General features: G+C 42.4%; 1 protein-coding gene across 1 annotated transcript; it reads right to left on the reverse strand.

Moving 5' to 3' along the window:
* Window positions 1-1488: 1488 nt before the first annotated feature.
* Window positions 1489-2433, reverse strand: ORYCUNV1R1577 (vomeronasal 1 receptor oryCunV1R1577). The gene has a single exon (NM_001167264.1). It carries the CDS (start codon window positions 2431-2433, stop codon window positions 1489-1491), a length of 945 nt encoding a protein of 314 aa, NP_001160736.1.
* Window positions 2434-20848: the final 18415 nt, after the last annotated feature.

Consider the following 20848-nt stretch of genomic DNA (forward strand, 5'->3'; position numbering starts at 1 on the left):
AAAATTTAAAACTTACTGAAAAACTGTATTTTGGCATTTTTTTAAAAAAACTTTTATTTAGTAAATATAAATTTACAAAGTACAGGTTATGGATTACAATGGCTTCCCCCCACCCCTGTAACTTCCCTCCCACCCGCAACCCTCCCATTTCCTGCTCCCTCTCCCATTCCATTCACATCAAGGTTCATTTTCAATTATCTTTATATACAGAAGATCAATTTAGTATATATTAAGTAAAGATTTCATTAGTTTGCACCCACACAGAACATAAAGTGTAAAATACTGTTTCAGTACTAGTTATAACATTAATTCACATCGAACAACACATTAAGGACAGAGATCCTACATGAGGACTAAGTACACAGTGACTCCTGTTGTTGACTTAACAATTTTTTTTCATTTTCAAAGCCATTTATTGTCCTAAAATATAAATTTTTTGAACATATCAATTTAAGAGCAGCATTTTGGAGTAATGATCTAACATTAATATAGAGAAAATATAATTGTAATTTTTCACTTTTCCACCTCTACCATAATTATATAGACTGCCATAATGCAATAGAATTTGGCACTTTAAAAAGCTTTTCACTATATGTTTTGAGAAAACAATTGCTCCATTGGCTAGAACATACGTAGAAACATCTTTACTGCGGTAAAATACACATAACATAAAAATGTCCCCTTTAATCTTATTTAGCTGTGCAATCCAGTGGCTGTAAGTACATCTCACTATTGTACAAGCACAACAACCACCCATTTCCAGAATGTTTTCTTCCTCCTGCACTGAATTCTGTGTCCATTAAACCAGAACTGCACTTTCCTCCTCTCCATCAGACTCTGACCCCCTTCTGTGAGGACATTCTTAGAATACCTGTTCATTGGTGAATGAATGATTTCACTTAGCAAAATCAAGGTTCATGACAGAATTTCCTTCTTGTTTGAGACCAAAAATGATTTTATTGTTTGTGTAGCCCACATTTTGTTTATACACTCATGTGGTTGTTGGGTTGCTTCTATTTTTTGACTGTTGTAATAATGCTATTATGGGTTTTGGTGTGCAAATCACTGTGTGAGTTCATGTATTCCACACTTTTTGGCATCTACATAGGGGTAGAGGAGCTGGATCATATGGTAATTCATGGTAAAACCTGATTGCATACATAGTTAGGCAATGTACAGATCACTGTGGATTTGTTAGAAAGTGCTTTGATCTCATGAATCAGTACTTTCTGGATGACACGAGGTAGTGACAAATGAGATCTATCTCACACTTCATCTTGAGGAGCCACTCACACATAAAGCACATTTGTGTCAGCTCATAGCAGTACACTGTCCCATAATGAATTGTGATCTTGCAGTACAGGCATCCAAGTAAATAAATCCAAGGATAAGGCATAACTCCATATTATACTTTACCCAGACAGCAAATACTGGCTGCAGTAGTAAAAATGTGAAACCAATGCAATAACTCATTTAGAGAACCACCTTTCACTGAACAGTTAAACACCTGTTTCTCTCCACCATGATGGATTTCACGCAGGTAATTATACGTTTTTCAGTACAGAGGAACACAAAAGGACTGACTGTGGCATAGCTGTTGGCCACAATAAAATGGGTGCAGTAAAAAATTGGATCATCATTCATCTTGAGTCTTGATGCAGAGAAAATGGATTCCAAAATGGACATGACCATGAAAAAGCTCAAGAGCACCAGAATGCTCTGTGTGGCCCTTTGCTCTGGGGAGGCTCTTGGAGTCAGGTTGGTGCCACATAGGTGCTGGCACTTTTTCCTGTGCCTGTAGAGGAGCATCACCATGTATCCACTTGAGAGGGCCATGAGCCCTATATGGAAGACTTCCCTACAGATCATCAATGTGTAGTATGTTTGAATTAGGAAATAGCTCATGGCCCAAACAGAGCAGGATTTAGTTACATATATTAGACTGTGTGAGGTCCTATTGGGAGTGGCAATGATGCTGATTATGGTGTGACTGCTGATGGACATATAGAAGATGCACAGGACAAGCAGGGAGCACAGGCTTTGATGTAAGTGTTTACGCTTGAAGTTTGCCAACCAGGAGTTCCTGGGGCTGAGGGTGATGGCCTGGAGGACACAGAGCAGGCAGGTGGTGTACAGGGAGAGGGCCCGCAGCACCCGGTAGGAGAAGAGGACAGCTTTACATGTGACATCATCCCAGGAACGCTGAGATCCAAACATGTCCATAGCCTGGCTCACCACAATCATCAGCATCACTAAGTGGATGAGGGCCAAGAGACCAATCGTCAAGTCGATGGGCTTGGGTCTGTGCTGGAGAAAGTAATTGAGGACGTGGAAGAGAAGAAGGAAGGTATTGGCCGAGACCCCAATGGAAATTTCAGTGTAATAAATGAATTTCATCTCATTGCTTTCGTAAATTTCATAATTTTTATTCATATTATAGGTGGAAGAAGTATACATTTTGGGTCTAAGGAGAAAACAAATTTTGCATCAAATTCATTAGCACATTGATTGTTTCCTCCAACACTCTTGTCATTCAAAATACGGAGATCAACCCCATTCAACCTCTGTGACACTGAAGTCTACCTCACAGCCACAGCCCTGCCCCAGGACACCTCTGCTTTCTTACGGTTGGATCATGTGTGTCATCGCTGGGCTCCAAAGTCTATAAGCCGTGCTCTTCATGAAATATTACCATAGGGCCATGTGTTTGGAGCGGCTGTTAAGGCAATACTTGGGATGGCTTCACCCTATATCACAGTGCCTAGGATTGAGCTCCACTCTCTATCCCTCCTTCCTAGAAATGTGCTCCCTAGGAGGTGGTAAGCGATGTCTCACATAGCTGGGTCACTTCCACCCATGTTGGAGATGCAGATTGAGCCCCTGATTCCTAGACATGTCCTGGCTTGCTCCAGGCCAGTGTGGACTAGCGAATGGGGGAGTACATGCTTTCTTCCCTACCCCCAGCACTCTGACTCTCATATAAACACAATCACTGTCGCTCCCCCTCTTCATGGAGGAACGACACAAGACCCTGCGCTGTTCTCGCGTCTGCTCGGCCCTCCCCGGGTTTGCTGCTGGTTCTTCCCGGGTTGGCTACTATCCCTTCCACCTCCGTGGAAGGGCAGTTCCCCCTGGCCGCATTCCCCACTTCCGCAGGGGAGCGGCACACCGCCGGCCGGCTCTTCTCGGGGGCTGCACAGGTGTTCCTTCAGCTAGATGTTCCCCATAGATGTTCCTGGTGCATGCCGTCTCTCTCCTCCTTTATAGTCCTCCTCCGCCAATCCTAACTCGGCTGCCCACACGCCGAGTACGCTGCTCTCCAATCAGGAGCAAGTCCTACAATTTATTAGTTGAACTGGAGGCAGCTGTGCGGAAGCTGTTTACTTCTCTCCCAGCGCCATATTGTGGGAGAGCAGATGCATAGAATAAGTCTTAATTCGAGTAACTTAGTCTAGTCCGGATTGCTCCCCACAAATCACTTTTTAAAAATGCCCTGTATCATGTAAATATCCTTATTATAGCTTCACTCTGAGCTTTTTCAGGGGCATAAGCAATGTCTTACTTGGCTTGATCTGCATCATCTTGATAAAGTATCAGGAACAAAGTAGAGTTCTAGCACATTTTTTGGAATGGAATGACATAGATTGTGTAAAAAATGACACACACACACAGGGTCTCATAACTTAGAACTTCACAAAGCTAGTTTATATCAGTGATACTTTTTGTTGTATTTATTGCCATAGCATGTATTCCTATAATGCATCCATGGAGCACATGTCCTTCCGAGTGCACTCTGGCCTTTGACTGCTGGGATTTATGTCCCTGGGCTGCCTTCCCTACAAGTGTGGCCTTCAGCCATCTGCGAGGCTGAGATCTGCTCATGCCATCCACCCAGTATTCTCAATCTTAGATGTGACCTGGATCATTGTGCTAACATGTGTGAAAAAGACAAAGTATACATACCAAACATGGAAGTGGACCTGGGGTTGTTTATCTTAGAAACATTTCTTCTTATGCAGGTCCTCAAAATTTGATCTAGGGGGCTTCATGCAGTTTTTTATTGATTGATCAACTCTGCCTCTGCCTAGAAAAAAGAAGGTAAAATACAAGAATAGCAGATTATCTTAACAATATTTGTTAGAAGTCTCTGATACAGTTTTAATCCTTTTCTCTGAATTCCCAAGATAGCAACATTTCTTTTTTTTTTTTTTTTTTTTTTTTTTTTTTTTTTTTTGACAGGCAGAGTGGACAGTGAGAGAGAGAGACAGAGAGAAAGGTCTTCCTTTTGCCGTTGGTTCACCCTCCAATGGCCGCTGCTGCAGCCGGCGCACCGCGCTGATCCTGGCAGGAGCCAGGAGCCAGGTGCTTTTCCTGGTCTCCCATGGGGTGCAGGGCCCAAGCACCTGGGCCATCCTCCACTGCACTCCCTGGCCATAGCAGAGAGCTGGCCTGGAAGAGGGGCAACCGGGACAGAATCCAGCGCCCCAACCGGGACTAGAACCCGGTGTGCCGGCGCCGCAAGGTGGAGGATTAGCCTATTGAGCCACGGCGCCGGCTTAGCAACATTTCTTAACTAATTGTTATTATCTTGTCAAAGCACTGAGTGGAATCCAGTTATCAACTCTTAGGAAGACCTTCTCATTTTTTTTTCACAGTTGGAAAAATATTTTTAATACATTTAGAAAGTCTTGCTAATGCAATGGACAAGTACTTAGCAATGAACTATGTGGGTATTTTTACATGCACAATACTATGTTCAACATATGGTTTGTGGTGTGTTAAGCCTGTGATTATAAAGTAAATTGAAAGTACATTTTTGCAAAAATTAATGGGAAAAAAGAAAAAAAGGAGGGCGGTTAATGGAGAGAGGGAGGGAAGTATGGTTATCCTTTTATACTCTATGAAATACTTGAAATCTGTACTCTTTATATTTGTAAAATTTAAGCAAATAGAATCATTCCCTATGTATGTTTTAAAGCTTTAGGTGCCAGCATTGTGGGTACAAAGGGTGAGACCACTGCCTGCGATGCCAGCAACCATGTGGATGATGGTTTGTGTCCTGGTTGATCCACTTCCAATTCTACCCCCTACTGATGGCCTGGGGAAAGTGACAAAGGATGGTCCGTGTGCTTAGACCTCTTCCATGCACATGGGGGACCTGGGGAAAGCTCTCTGGCCTTTGACCTGGCCCAGCCCTGGCCATTGTGGCCATATGGGGAGTGAACCAAAGGATGGCAGATGTCTCTCTCTGTGTCTGTCCACCGCCCCTCACCCTCCGGAGCTCTCTGGAGCTCTTTCTAATAAATGGATAAATCTAAAAGATTTATTGAGTTTCTTTGAAAGGGACAGTGATGAGGGATGAAGAAGAAACATTAAACAAAGGTATGTGTGTTTCCAAGCATTATAGATCATATATGATCCCTAGCAAATTGCACTAAACAAAATTCTTCTCTTCTGGGTCATTACAGGTGGCATAGGCCTAGTACTGTAGATTTATCCCTTATAAGTGAACTATAAACTGATAATATTTGAAAAGAATAATTTTAAGTAGAAGTACATTAGCAATTCATAAATATCACTTCATATTAGTTCTGAAATTACCTTTCTGTGAAATACAGCTTTTATTTAATTCAGTTTAATTAGGGCTTTAAGACTTGCACACATAGTAAGATAAAACTCACTGGGTAGCTCACTCTAAGCATCTGGGAATCAAGGGTGTTTGACTCTAATTCCAGTTTGCTTAAGACAATCAGTGCCACCAATGTCCGTGTTTTAGAAGCAGTAGTTTACACATCCCAGTCATGCAAAATATTGTTTAGGAATTAGAGCTACAATGGATCAGTTTAAGAACACAGAAACCTTCCTCTGCCCATGGTGAAAATCCACACAAGGACCAGAGGATGTGAATCTCCTCCAGGGTGTGGGGCAAGGACAGTGACACAGTTGATGGCATCACAAGTGGCAACTGTGCTTTGCTCCATGTAGGGCCAGGACAGACATGGAAAACACTTCTCACCAACTGTGTCCACATAATGGACCACACACCCTCTAGCAGTGAAACATACATTAAATACAGGTGGCACAGTCGTATATAAAGATCACACAGGGTATGGAGTCATTTCAGCCCTGATGCATCATTCTGTAGATAGGAATCCTTCAAATAAAAAAAAATGCCCCCATCCCATACTCTTAGTGAGTCCTCCCCAGCCGTGCCTCATCACATGCACAGGTGAACAGCGCAGTGTGGTGTAGGAATTGAGGGCACAGGACAGGAGCTCTCTGCCATCAACAGGGTAATCTAGGAGACCTCCCCACACACGGCTCCTGGGATGTTGGTGTGGAGACAGAGCTTGGCTTGCTTAACAACCCACACATTGAAACTGCATTTTCCATACTGGAGAAGACAGGAGGCCCTGAGAGAGTCGTGACTTCAGTGACAAGTGACATAAATCACGGGAAGAACCATGTGGAGCTCCTGAGATACACTGGGGAACAAGCGGGAAAAGCAAAGTGACCAGTACCTGCCCAGCCTCAAGTGCGTGAGCCAGCATACAGCAGTCATCATTCCCACAGAGCTCAGCTCTACCATCGTGACACTGTGTCCTCGCTGTGGCACCTTCTATGTGTCACAGTGAAATTGGACGAGAGGGGACTGGGAGCTGAGATGTCATGCACCATGCTTGTGGGTTAGGGATTGGGAAACGGCACAAGCTGCTCACCCTCACAGAGGAGTTCCAGCTGGGACACTCTGAGGTGCCCTGGGGGAAGTGGCTGTCACAGCCGGGAAGGTGACGTCATCTCCACGCAGAGCTCGGTGCTGTGTGCAGAGAGGCTGTGCATACAAGAGCCACGGATGTGAGGAAGAAGCACCTGGAGAATTTTGGGCAAATGAAAGGCAGTTCTTTTGAAATAACTGGAGGTGAGAATTGGCCATTGTTTTTGCAGCTGGGAGCCTTGTGTAGCACAGCTCAGCACTGACAGGTGCAGGGAGAATATTTACAGCGTCCATATTTTTCAGTCAATCTTTAGAGAAATCAGGAGAAGGGAAAGGGTTTGAAGGTAGAGAGACAGGACCCCGAAAGCTCAGCCCAGGCGCTGCCTGGTCCTTACCAGATCCTGAGCCCTGGGGCCACCCTGCTCCCTGCAGCACCCAGGGCAGAATGGGAGCCCCGAGGGCTCTGCCTGGAAAGCAGTGGCTCTCCTTCATCTGCACTCGCTGTGCATCTGAGTTTGTCTCGTCCATGGCTGAGAGTTGGGAGGGGGCACTGAGAAAGGAGACTGCAGAGAGCGACTGATGGACGCAGACCCCTCCCTCTGCAGCTCTATGATACTGCATTCCTAGTGTTCAGAGCTGAGAGGTGGAAGCGTCCATCACCTTCCCCTGCTTTTACTATTTTCTGGAACTGCGATGCCTTATCAGTGTCCTCACACTGGGAGAGGTCAGGCTCAGGGTGTCATTCTCCACACAAGAATCCTGAAGTTACCACTGGGAAAATGTTCCTGACAAATACTGATGTATTTCTGCAAGGATGTGAGGTTAAACCATTTCCTCCTCAGCATGCACACATTCTTTTTTAATCATCAAAAACTACAGCAAACACCTATTACTTACAGTCCTGCTTGATTTATGAGCTGAGAAAGGCACAATGGGTTATACTAAATGAAACAGTCATTGACACTTTCTTGTTTCCTGCTCATGAGTTGCTTCCTAAGTAACACTTCTGTTTAAACTCATAATACAACATAATATGTAGTTGAATTGTGGTACAGCAAGCCCAAAAAAGTCCTCTTAGTAACAAAAATAAATAGAAATCTAGGGCCGGCGCCGTGGCTCAATAGGCTAATCCTCCACCTTGCGGCGCTGGCACACCGGGTTCTAGTCCCGGTCAGGGCGCTGGATTCTGTCCCGGTTGCCCCTCTTCTAGGCCAGCTCTCTGCTATGGCCAGGGAGTGCAGTGGAGGATGGCCCAGGTGCTTGGGCCCTGCACCCCATGGGAGACCAGGAAAAGCACCTGGATCCTGGCTCCTGCCATCGGATCAGCGCGGTGCGCCGGCTGCAGCGGCGGCCATTGGAGGGTGAACCAACGGCAGAGGAAGACCTTTCTCTCTGTCTCTCTCTCTCACTGTTCACTCTGCCTGTCAAAAAAAAAAATCTAAAGCTAATTATTTTCTTTGAATTATCTAACTTTAGGTTCCTCACTTTAAAGAACTGAATATACTGAGAAACACAGGGACCCTCCTCTAGCCGAGCAGGTGGGTGGTGCTGATGGCCCCTCTGAAGCTCCTACACCCCTCACCATGGCCCATTCCCCGCCAGTTGCTGTATGAAGGCCCCACCACCCCTGGCTCCCACACATGTAGTAAAGAGCCGCTCACCGGGCAGATGTGTGCAGGGGACTCTGTGCACCTGGGAGGAACCTGCAGTTTTAAGGGAAGGACGTCTGAGCTCATCTCTCTGCAGGCTGTCATTTTAGTGTCTGCCCAGAGGTGACAGATCCCACTGGGGAGCTCAGAGCATGGAGTCCCCAGTGGAACACGTCACCTGTGTCCTCTCTGTCCTTTATTCCATCCTGCACAAGAGGAGTCTGGGGAGAGCTGAGCTCAGAACTTCTTCTGAGTCCCTGACACAGCAATGTGAGGGTCAAATGGGACCCACCCTGTAGATGACATCACGTTCTCTCCTTGTGATCCTGATAGCAGCTTAGTCTCTGCCCACTGCATTGAGGTCCCTTGCCCACAGTGTGTGATGGGCTTCTTCTCCCCCAGGGCTGCCCTCACACAGAGCACCTCGATCCTGGCTGTTACTGGCCCTGTAATTCCAGTATCTCATGCTCTATGCTCAAAGTTCAATCTATGGCTCTAATTTTAAATGCATATTTAATAAAGGTAAAATAGATTATTTTCATTAAAATGTGAATACCTTGGGAACCAAATGAAAGTACAAGAACTAAAGACGTCACAGGTTCAATGTCTGAAATTTGGACATGGTGGCCTGCCGGGTTCAGGATACCAGAGCAGAAAGCTTCTAGGAACGCAGCTCCTCCTTCTCCCTTGTGTTCTCTCCTTTGGGAGCAAGACACCGGCAGAGCCCACCCTCAAGGGGGAGCGTGTTATGCACCCCCTCTGTCGGGGGCTCTGACTGCACTCATTATTTTGAATCCTTCTGTTTGACTCTTCCTTCTCCCTAACTTATTTGTGTGTAGTCTCTATTTTTTTTTCTTGTAACATCAGTTTGTGCTCATATATTCACCTTTTGTTTGACAGGCAGAGTGGACAGAGAGAGAGAGACAGAGAGAAAGGTCTTCCTTTGCTGTTGGTTCACCCTCCAATGGCTGCTGCCGCCGGCGCACTGTGCTGATCTGATGGCAGGAGCCAGGTACTTATCCTGGTCTCCCATGGGGTGCAGGGCCCAAGCACTTGGGCCATCCTCCACTGCACTCCCTGGCCACAGCAGAGAGCTGGCCTGGAAGAGGGGCAACAGGGACAGAATCCGGCGCCCCGACCGGGACTAGAACCCGGTGTGCCGGCGCCGCAAGGTGGAGGATTAGCCTAGTGAGCCGTGGCACAGGCATCATATATTCACCTTACTACACCATTCACCTTTATGGTCCCATAGTTCCAGCTTTGGCTGTCGTGAAGTCTTTCAGCTGAGTTCCTGGGCCACTGTCACACATCTGTATTTTGTGTCTTGATATCTCTTTCTTTCTAATGTAAGACGTCCAGGCTCCTGTTTTGTTTACCTTGTTAGTCTGAGTCAGCTATTTCTCCAACAAGCAGGTTTCTTTTCCATAGTATTAGCAGGGATTACATCATTTGTGGTGCTTGAGCAAAATGAAAAGCTGCAAGTCCTTATTCAAGCAGAGAACAAGTGCCATTGTTGTTCTAAAACATAAGATACTGAGTTACAGTGGTGCTTTTTATTTGTTTTTTTTTTTGAAAGTTTTTAGTGAATGAATATAAGTTTTCATAAGTACAGCTTCTAGGGATATAGTGTTTATTCCCCCCATTCCCTCTCTCCCATCCCCATTCCCATCCCACCTCCCACCTCCCACCTCCCACTCCCATTGCATTTTCCATTAAGATTCATTTTAATTGACTTTATATACAGAATACCTACTCTACACTAAGAAGAAATTTCAACTCTTTGCACCCACACAGACACACAAAGTATAAAGTACTGTTGAAAACATGTTTTACAGTTAATTCTCATAGTACAACTCATTAACGACAGAGGTCCTACAAGGGGAGCAAGTGCACAGTGACTCCTATTGATGATTTAACAACTGACACTCTAATTTATGACCTCAGTGTTAACCTGATGCTTTTGACATGAGTTGTCATGGCTATGGGAGCCTTTTGATTTCACAGACTCTGTTGGTTTTTAGACTGGGCCATATACAATGTGGGAGTTCCCCTCTTCCCTTCAGAGAAAAGTACATCCTTCTTTGATGACCCCTTCTTTCCAGTGGGGTCTCCCTCACGGAGATCCTTTATGCAGAACCAATTTTGCCACTATATCTTGGCTTTCCATGCTTGAAATGCTCTCATTTTTTTTTTTCAGTCAGGCCTTAGGGGCTGATTCTGAGGTCAGAGTGCTGTTCAGGGAGTTTCTCATTCTGTGAGTCTGCTGTGTGGACTGCTTCCCGTGTTAGAACTTTCTTTCCTTTGTAATTCTATTGTTATTACCAGGCACTTGTTCTTATTTATGTGATCCCTTTGACTTTTTGGTCTAGCTATATGATTAATTCCATACTTAATATGATCACTTTATCACACAAGATGGGATTAGTGCCACCCACTATTAGGATTTGAGGTCCCATGGATAGTTTTTAGCTTCACTCTTCTGGGAAGTCTAGGAATGTGTGCTGATCTGTACAGCTCCTCCCTCTCTGATACCCACTCTTATTTGTAACTGGCATCTATTTTCAGTTGACTTAATACATCTATATCAATTGTATGTTAAATAAGGAGTTAAACCAATGATATTAAGTAGAGAAAAAAAGAATAAAACATTAAATAAAATGAATAATAAACTGTTCCTCATAGTCAACACAAGAACTATTCAAGTAATTGCTTCTCATAGTGTCAGTTTCACTTCTACAGGTTTCCTTTTAGGTGCTCTGTTAGTTGTCACAGATCAGGGAGAACATATGGTATTTGTCCCTTTGGGACTGGCTTATTTCACTAAGTATGATATTGTCCAGATTCATCCATTTAGCTGTAAATGATCGCATTTAGTTTTTTAAACTGCTGTGTAGTATTCCATAGAGTACATATCCTATAGTTTCTTTTGCCAGTCATCTGTTGATGGGCATTTAGGTTGAGTCCATGTCTTGGTTATTGTGAATTGAGCTGCAATAAACCTGGAGGTGCAGATGACACTTTAATTTGCTAATTTCATTTCCTTTGGGTAAATTCTGAGGAGTGGGATGGCTGGCTCTGATGGTTGGGCTATATTCAGATTTCTGAGGTATCTCCAAACCGTCTTACATAGTAGCTTTATTAGTTTGCATTCTCACCAACAGTGGATTAGGGTACCCTTTACCCAAGATCTTCACCAGCATTTGTTGTTTGTTGTTTTCTGTATGAAAGCCATTCTAACTGGGGTGAGGTGAAACCTCATTGTGGTTTTGATTTGCATCTCCCTGATGGCTAGTGATCCTGAGCTTTTTGTCATGTGTCTGTAGGCCATTTGGATTTCTTTTTTTGAGAAATGTTTATTTAAGTCCTTTGCCCACTTCTTGACTGGGTTGTTTGGTATTGTAGAGTTTTTTTAATCACTTTATATATTCTGGTTTTTAATTCTTTATCAGTTACATGGTTTGCAAGTGAGTTCTCCCATTCTGTTGGTTGCCTCTTTACTTTCCTGACTGTTTCTTTTGCTGTACAGAAGCTTCTCAATTGGATGTAATCCCACTTGTTCATCTTGGTTTTTATTGCCTGTGTCTGAAGGGTCTTTTCCAGGAACTCTGTGCCTAGGCTGATGTCTTGCAGGGTTTACCCAAGGCTCTCTAGTAACTTGATGGAATTCGGTTGTAGATTTAGATCTTTAATCCATGTTGAATGGATTTTTGTGTGTGGTGTAAGGTAGGGGTCTTACTTCATATTTCTGCATGTGGAAATCCAGTTTTCCCAGCACGACTTGCTGAAGAGACTGTCCTTGCTCCAGGGAATTGTTTTAGCTCCTTGGTCGAATATAAGTTGGCTGTAGTTCATTAGTCTGATTCCTGGTGTTTCTATTCTGTTCCATTGGTCTATCTGTCTGTTTTTGTACCAGTACAAGGATGTTTTGATTATACCTTTTTGTAGCATGTCTTGAAGTCTGGTATTGTTTTTTTTTTTTTTTTTTTTTTTTTTTTTTTGACAGGCGGAGTTAGACAGTGAGAGAGAGAGAGACAGAGAGAAAGGTCTTCTTTTTTCTGTTGGTTCATCCCCCAAGTGGCTCCTATGGCCAGCACATTGCGCCTGATGCGCTGGGCTGATCTGAAGCCAGGAGCCAGGTGCTTCTCATGGTCTCCCATGTCGGTGCAGGGTCCAACCACTTGGGCCATCCTCCACTGCACTCCCGGGCCATAGCAGAGAGTTGGACTGGAAGAGGAGCAACCGGGCAGAACTGGCCCCCCGACAGGGACAGGAACCTGGAGTGCTGGTTACGCAGGTGGATGATTAGCCTAGTGAGCCACAGTGCCAGCCTCTCTTGATGGTTTTTGAGTTAGTCTATTGTGTATGATTGTAGGATGGCCACACCAGCTCTTTTTTGGTATCTGTTGGCATGGATTTTCTTATTCCATCCTTTCACATTGCATCTGTGAGTATATTTTTTGGCAAGATGTGTTTCTTGTGGCTGCCAATAGATGGATTTTCTTTTTTAATCATTCAGTCTGTCTGTGTCTTTTTTTAATTTAATTTTTTATTTAGTAAATATATTTCCAAAGTACAGTTTATGGATTACAATGGCTTCCCCCCTCATAATTTCCCTCCCACTCACACCCCTCCCATCTCCCGCTCCCTTCCCATTCCATTCACATCAAGATTCATTTTCAATTCTCTTTATATACAGAAGATCTATTCAGTATATATTAAGTAAAGATTTTATCAGTTTGCACCCACACAGAAACAAAAAGTGTAAAATACTGTTTCAGTACTAGTTATAGCATTACTTCACATTGGACAACACACAAAGGACAGATCCCACATGAGAAGTAAGTACACAGTGACTCCTGTTGTTAACAATTTGACACTCTTGTTTATGGCGTCAGTAATCTCCCTAGGCTCTAGTCATGAGTTGCCGAGGCTATGGAAGCCTTTTGAGTTCGCCGACTTCGATCTTATTCAGACAGGGTCGTAGTCAAAGTGGAAGGTCTCTCCTCCCTTCAGAGAAAGGTACCTCCTTCTTTGATGGCCCATTCTTTCCACTGGGATCTCCCTCGGTGAGGTCTTTCATTTAGGTCTTCTTCTTCTTCTTCTTCTTCTTTTTTTTTTTTTTTGCCAGAGTGTCTTGGCTTTCCATGCCTAAAATACTCTCATGGGCTCTTCAGCCATATCTGAATGCCTTAGGGGCTGATTCTGAGTCCAGAGTGCTATTTAGGACATCTGCCATTCTATGAGTCTGCTTTGTATCCCTCTTCCCAGGTTGGATCATTCTCTCCCTTTTTGATTCTCTCAGTTAGAATTAGCAGACACTAGTCTTGTTTGTGTGATCCCTTTGACTCTTAGGCCTAACAGTGTGATAAATTGTGAACAGAAATTGACCACTTGGAATATTGAGATGGCATTGGTACATGCCACCTTGATGGGATTGAATTGGAATCCCCTGGCACATTTGTAACTCCACCATTTGGGGCAAGTCTGATTGAGCATGTTCCAAACTGTACATCTCCTCCCTCTCTTATTGCCACTCTTATATTTAACAGGGATCACTTTTCAGTTAAAATTTAAACACCTAAGAATAATTGTGTGTTAATTACAGAGTTCAGCCAATTGTACTAGAACAAAAAAAATACTAAAAGGGATAAAGTATTACATTGTACATCAGCTGGACAAGGGCTGATCAAGTCTGTGTCTTTTAACTGGGGAGTCAAGACCATTTACATTTTGTGTTAGTACTGTTAATTACCACCTTTGCCCCGCCATGTTTCTGTAAATAGTTCTGTTTATGTACTTTGGATTTCATTTGTTCTGCTGGGTGATTATCTACTTTTCCAATGATATTCCTGTCTCTGTGTTTGTGTATATCACATGTTTGAACATGTTAGCTAGGGCTGGGTGAGTTTTTACAAATACTTTCAATTTTTCTTTGCTGTGGAAGATGCTTATTTCTCCTTCATTCTTAAATGAGAGTTTTGCAGGGTACAGTAATCTGGGTAGATGGTTTTTATCTCTTAGGATTTGGAGTATGTCTCTCCATTCTCTCCTTGCCTGTAGGGTTTGTGATGTGACGTCTTGGATGAGTTTAATCGAGTTTTCTCTGAATGTGATTTGGCGTTTCTCTTGTGCACATTTTAGGATCTTTTCTTTATGTGTTACTGAGGGGAGTTTTGCCACTGTGTGTCTTGGTGAGAATCATTTCTGGTCCTGTCTATTGGGAATACTGCATAATTAATTAACTTGTATTGGTTTCTCCAGATGGGGGAATTCTTGCTCTTATTTCATTAAGAAGGCATTCTAATCCTTTTCTGTTTTGATGCCTTCTGGAATTCCTAGGATCAATATGCTGTATCGTTTGATAGGATCTTTCAGATCTCCAACCATGTTTTTCAATTTCCTGATTTCTTCTTATTGTGTTTGTTCTGACTGTTTTTTCCAGAAATTTGTCTTCTAGGTCTGATATTCTTCTTCTGTCTCATTTCTTATATTTTTTAGACTATCCATTGTATTTTCTATTTGATGTATTGAATTCTTCATATCTAGAATTTTGTTCTGATTTCTCTTCAATATCTCAATTTCTTGGGAACCTTTCATTTAGATCATGAATGTGTTCCCAATTGCTTCTAAGTAATCTGATGATTAATTTTCTGAATTCTGTTTCTGGCATAGCTTCAATCCCTTGTTCTTCTGCTTCCATTATTGAAGAGCTGATGTAATGTTCCATTCTGGGGCTAATACTATCTTCCTTGGCCTTATTAAAAATATTCCCATTGTTTTTCAGCATTTCCAATTCCTTTTATCTTTAATATGTATCTTGGTGCTTGTGGCGGGATTTCCCACTGCTATGAGCTGCTATGTGTCTGTGCTTTGCCATTGGAAATACTTAGCCCCACCCCTGAAAGTCCTGCTGACTTCTGGATGGTGATGGGGCAGATAGGAGAGCCCTGGTGCACTAAGCTCTACCCACTTGGGCCTGGCTTTGATGTGTGAAAGAATTTGTCTGAGTTGTCTTAGTCCCATCTACTGACAACATGTCCTTTTTATAGTGTTTGTGGTATCATTGTCAAGAACCAATTGCTGTGGAAACATGGATTCATGGGCTGGCACATCTGCTCACTAGGCTAATCCTCTGCCTGCAGCGCTGGCACCCTGGGTTCTGTCCCAGTTGCTCCTCTTCCAGTCCAGCTCTCTGCTGTGGCCTGGGAGTGCTGTGGAGGATGGCCGAAGTTCTTGGGTCCCTGAACCCGCATGGGAGACCAGGAGGAAGCTCCTGGCTCTTGGCTTCCGATTGGCACAGTGTGTCAGTGGTAGCGGCCATTTGTGGGGTGAACCAACAGCAGGTAGACCTCTCTCTCTGTCTCTCTCTCTCTCTCTCACTGTCTAACTCTGCCTGTAAAAAAAAAAAGAAAAAGAAACATGGATTCATTTCTGAGGAGCTATTTTGTTCCATTGTTCTATGTCTATTTTTATGCCAGTGCCATTCTTTTTTTGGTTTCTATACCTCTGCAGTCTATCATTATTTTTTCCAAGGAAACCTTTTATTTAATGAATAAAAATGTCATAAGTACAACTTTAAAAATATAGAAATTCTTCCCACCATATCTGCCCCTGCACCACCACTTCCACCTTACCTCCTCATCCTTCTACCATTTGAAAGTCCAATTACCCATTAAAAATTGTTTTAAACTTTTTTAGAGTAAATATAAATTTCCTAAGTATGGCTTATGGATTACAGTGGCTTTCTCCCCTCCCCCCAACTTCCCCCCAACCTGCAACCTTCCCATCTCCTGCTCCCTCTCCCATTCCATTCACATCAAGATCATTTTCAATTATCTTTATATACAGAAGATCAATTTAGTATATATTAAGTAAAGATTTCTTTTTTTTAACTTTTATTTAATGAATATAAATTTCCAAAGTACAGCTTATGGATTACAATGGCTTCCCCCCCATAACGTCCCTCCCACCCGCAACCCTCCCCTCTCCCACTCCCTCTCCCCTTCCATTCACATCAAGATTCATTTTCGATTCTCTTTATCTACAGAAGATCAGTTTAGCATACATTAGGTAAAGATTTCAACAGTTTGCTCCCACACAGAAACATAAAGTGAAAAATAATAGATGATTTTTTAAATGATGATGAAATCAGATCAGACCTATTGTCATGTTTAATCCCAGTGAGAGTCAAGTTGGGAATTGATAATTACTTCTTCTTCGTTTTTTTTTTTTTTACAGAAGATCAGTTTAGTATACATTAGCAAAGATTTCAACAGTTTGCACCCCCATAGAAACACAGAGTGAAATATGCTGTTTGAGTACTCGGTATAGCATTAAGTCTCAATGTACAGCACGCTAAGGACAGAAATCCTACATGAGGAGTAAGTACACAATGACTCCTGTTGTTGACTTTACCACTTGACACTCCTGTCTTTGGCATCAGTAATCTCCCTATGCTCCAGTCATGAGTTTCCAAGGCTATGGAAGCCCTCTGAGTTCTCCGACTCTTATCTTGTTTAGACAAGGTCATAGTCAAAGTGGAGGTTCTCTCCTCCCTTCAGAGAAAGGTACCTCCTTCTTTGAAGGCCTATTCTTTCCACTGGGATCTCACTCACAGAGACCTTTCATTTAGTTTTTTTTTTTTTTTTTTTTTGCCTGAGTGTCTTGGCTTTCCATGCCCGAAATAATCTCATGGGCTTTTCAGCCAGATCCGAATGTCTTTAGGGCTGATTCTGAGGCCAGAGTGCTGTTTAGGACATTCGCCATTCTATGGGTCTGCTGAGTATCTCGCTTCCCATGTTGGATCACTCTCCCCTTTATTTATTCTATCGGTTAGTATTAGCAGGTACTAGACTTGTTTATGTGCTCCCTTTGACTCTTAGTCCTTTCATTATAATCAATTGTGAACTGAAATTGATCACTTGGACTGGTGAGATGGCATTGGTACATGCCACCTTGATGGGATTGAATTGGAGTCCCCTGGTATGTTTCTAACTCTACCATTTGGGGCAAGTCAGCCTGATCATATCCCAAATTGTACATCTCTTCCCTCTCTTATTGCCACTCTTATGTTTAACAGGGATCACATTTCAGTTAAATTTCAACACTAAAGAATAACTGTGTATTAATTACAGAATTAAACCAGTCATATTAAGCAGAGCAGACAAAAAAAAAAACTACTAAGAGGGATAATGTATTAATTTGTTCCTTAACAGTCAGGGCTATGCTGATCAAGTCACCGTTTCTCATAGTGTCCATTTCACTTCAACAGGTTTCCTTTTTGGTGTTCAGTCAGTTGTCACCAATCAGGGAGAACATATGGTATTTGTCCCTTTGGGACTGGCTTACTTCACTCAGCATGATGTGTTCCAGATTCCTCCATTTTGTTGCAAATGACTGGATTTCGTTGTTTCTTACTGCGGTATAGTATTCTAAAGGGTACATATCCCATAATTTTTTTATCCAGTCTACCGTTGATGGGCATTTAGGTTGGTTCCAGGTCTTAGCTATTGTGAATTGTGCTGAAATAAACATTAGGGTGCAGACCGATTTTTTGTATGGCAATTTAAATTCCTTTGGGTAAATCCCAAGGAGTGGGATGGCTGGGTCGAATGGTAGGGTTCTATTCAGGTTTCTGAGGAATCTCCAGACTGACTTCCATAGTGGCTTGACCAGTTTGCATTCCCACCCACAGTGGGTTAGTGTCCCTTTTTCCCCACATCCTCACCACCGTCTGTTGTTGGTAGATTTTTGTATGTGAGCCATTCTAACCGGGGTGAGGTGAAACCTCATTGTCGTTTTGATTTGCATTTCCCTGATTGCTAGTGACCTTGAACATTTTTTCATGTGCCTGTTGGTCATTTGGATTTCCTCTTTTGAAAAATGTCTATTGAGGTCCTTGGCCCATCTCTTAAGTGGGTTGTTGGTTTTGTTTTTGTGGAGTTTCTTGATCTCTTTGTAGATTCTGGTTATTAACCCTTTATCTGTTGCATAGTTTGCAAATATTTTTTCCCATTCTGTCGGTTGTCTCTTCACTCTCCTGACTGTTTCTTTTGCAGTACAGAAACTTCTCAATTTGATGCAATCCCAATAGTTGATTTTGGCTTTGACTGCCTGTGCCTCCCGGGTCTTTTCCAGAAATTCGTTGCCTGTGCCAAATCTTGAAGGGTTTCTCCAATGTTATCTAATAACTTGATGGTGTCAGGTCATAGATTTAGGTCTTTAATCCACGTTGAGTGGATTTTTGTGTAAGGTGTAAGGTAGGGGTCTTGCTTCATGGTTCTGCACGTGGAAATCCAGTTTTCCCAGCACCATTTATTGAATAGACTGTTCTTGCTCCAGGAATTGGTTTTAGATCCTTGATCAAATATAAGTTGGCTGTAGATGTTTGGGTTGATTTCTGGTGTTTCAATTCTGTTCCATGGGTCTATCCATCTGTTTCTTTACCAGTACCATGCTGTTTTGATTACAACTGCCCTGTAGTATGTCCTGAAATCTGGTATTGTGATGCCTCTGGCTTTGTTTTTGTTGTACAAGATTGCTTTAGCTATTGGAGGTCTCTTGTGCCTCCATATGAATTTCAGCATCATTTTTTCTAGATCTGAGAAGAATGTCTTTGGTATCTTGATTGGTATTGCATTGAATGTATAAATTGCTTTTGGGAGAATGGACATTTTGATGATGTTGATTCTTCCAATCCATGAGCATGGAAGATTTTTCCATTTCTTGGTATCCTCTTGTATTTCTTTCTTTAAGATTTTGTAATTCTCATCGTAGAGATCTTTAACGTCCTTGGTTAAGTTTCTTCCAAGGTATTTGATTGTTTTTCTAGCTATTGTGAATGGGATTGATCTTAGAAGTTCTTTCTCAGCCATGGCATTGCCTGTGTATACAAAGGCTGTTGATTTTTGTGCATTGATTTTATACCCTGCTACTTTGCCAAACTCCTCTATGAGTTCCAATAGTCTCTTAGTAGAGTTCTTTGGATCCTCTAAGTACAGTATCATATCGTCTCCAAAGAGGGATAGTTTGACTTCTTCCTTCTCAATTTGTATCCCTTTAATTTCTTTTTCTTGTCTGATGGCTCTGGCTAAAACTTCCAGAACTATGTTAAATAGAAGTGGTGAGAGTGGGCATCCTGGTCTGGTTCCAGATCTCAGTGGAAATGCTTCCAACTTTTCCCCATTCAATAGGATTCTGGCTGTGGGTTTTTCATAAATTGCTTTGATTATATTGAGGAATGTTCCATCTATACCCAATTTGCTTAGAGTTTTCATCATGAAAGGGTGTTGAATCTTATCGAATGCTTTCTCGGCATCTATTGAGATAATCATATGGTTTTTCTTCTGCAGTCTCTTAATGTGGTGAATCACATTGATTGATTTGCGAATGTTGAACCATCCCTGCATACCAGGGATAAATCCCACTTGGTCTGGGTGGATGATTTTCCTGATGTGTTGTTGTATTCTATTGGCCAGAATTTTATTGAGGATTTTTGCGTCTATGTTCATCAGGGATATTGGTCTATAATTTTCTTTCAGTGCTGCTTCTTTCTCTGGCTTAGGAATTAAGGTGATGCTGGTTTCATAGAAAGAATTTGGGAGGATTCCCTCTTTTTCGATTGTTCTGAATAGTTTGAGAAGAAATGGGATTAGTTCTTTAAATGTCTGGTAGAATTCAGCAGTGAATCCATCTGGTCCTGGGCTTTTCTTTGTTGGGAGGGCCTTTATTACAGTTTCAATTTCTATTTCAGTTATGGGTCTATTTAGGTTTTCTATGTGTTCATGGTTCACTTTAGGTAGATGCATGTGTCCAGGAATCTATCCATTTCTGATAGGTTTCCCTGTTTGCTGGCATACAAGTCCTTGTGGTAATTTCTGATGATTCTTTTTATTTCTGTGGTGTCTGTTGTTATGTTTCCTTTTGCATCTCTGATTTTATTGATTTGGGTCTTTTCTCTTCTTTTTTTAGTTAGTTGGGCCAATGGGGTGTCAATTTTGTTTATTTTTTCAAAAAACCAGCTCTTCGCTTGCTGGTTTTTTGTAATGTTTTTTTTTTTTGGATTCAATCCTATTGATTTCTTCTCTGATTTTAATTATTTCTCTTCTCCTACTAGCTTTGGGTCTGGTTTGCTGCAAATTTTCTAAGTCCTTGAGATGCGCTGAAAGCTCATTTATTTGGTGCCTTTCCAATTTCTTGATGTAGGCCCCTATTGCTATAAACTTGCCTCAATACTGCTTTTGCCGTATCCCATAAGTTTTGATATGTTGTGTTGTTGTCTTCATTTACTTCCAGAAAGTTTCTGATTTCTCTTTTGATTTCTTGAATGACCCACTGTTCATTCAGGAGCATGCTGTTCAGTCTCCATGTGTTTGCATGCTCTGGGGTTTCCTGAGTTGCTCATTTCCAGCTTCATTCCACTGTTGTCTGAGAAGCTGCATGGTATGATTCTAATTCTTTTGAATTTGCTGAGACTTGCTTTATG

This window comes from Oryctolagus cuniculus, chromosome 10 (assembly GCF_964237555.1).
Source record: "Oryctolagus cuniculus chromosome 10, mOryCun1.1, whole genome shotgun sequence".
Classification (NCBI taxonomy): Eukaryota; Metazoa; Chordata; class Mammalia; order Lagomorpha; family Leporidae; genus Oryctolagus; species Oryctolagus cuniculus.

Excerpts from the sequence above, each read along its gene's own strand:
- ORYCUNV1R1577 (NM_001167264.1), bottom strand. The coding sequence starts at position 2,433 with ATGAATAAAAATTATGAAATTTACGAAAGCAATGAGATGAAATTCATT.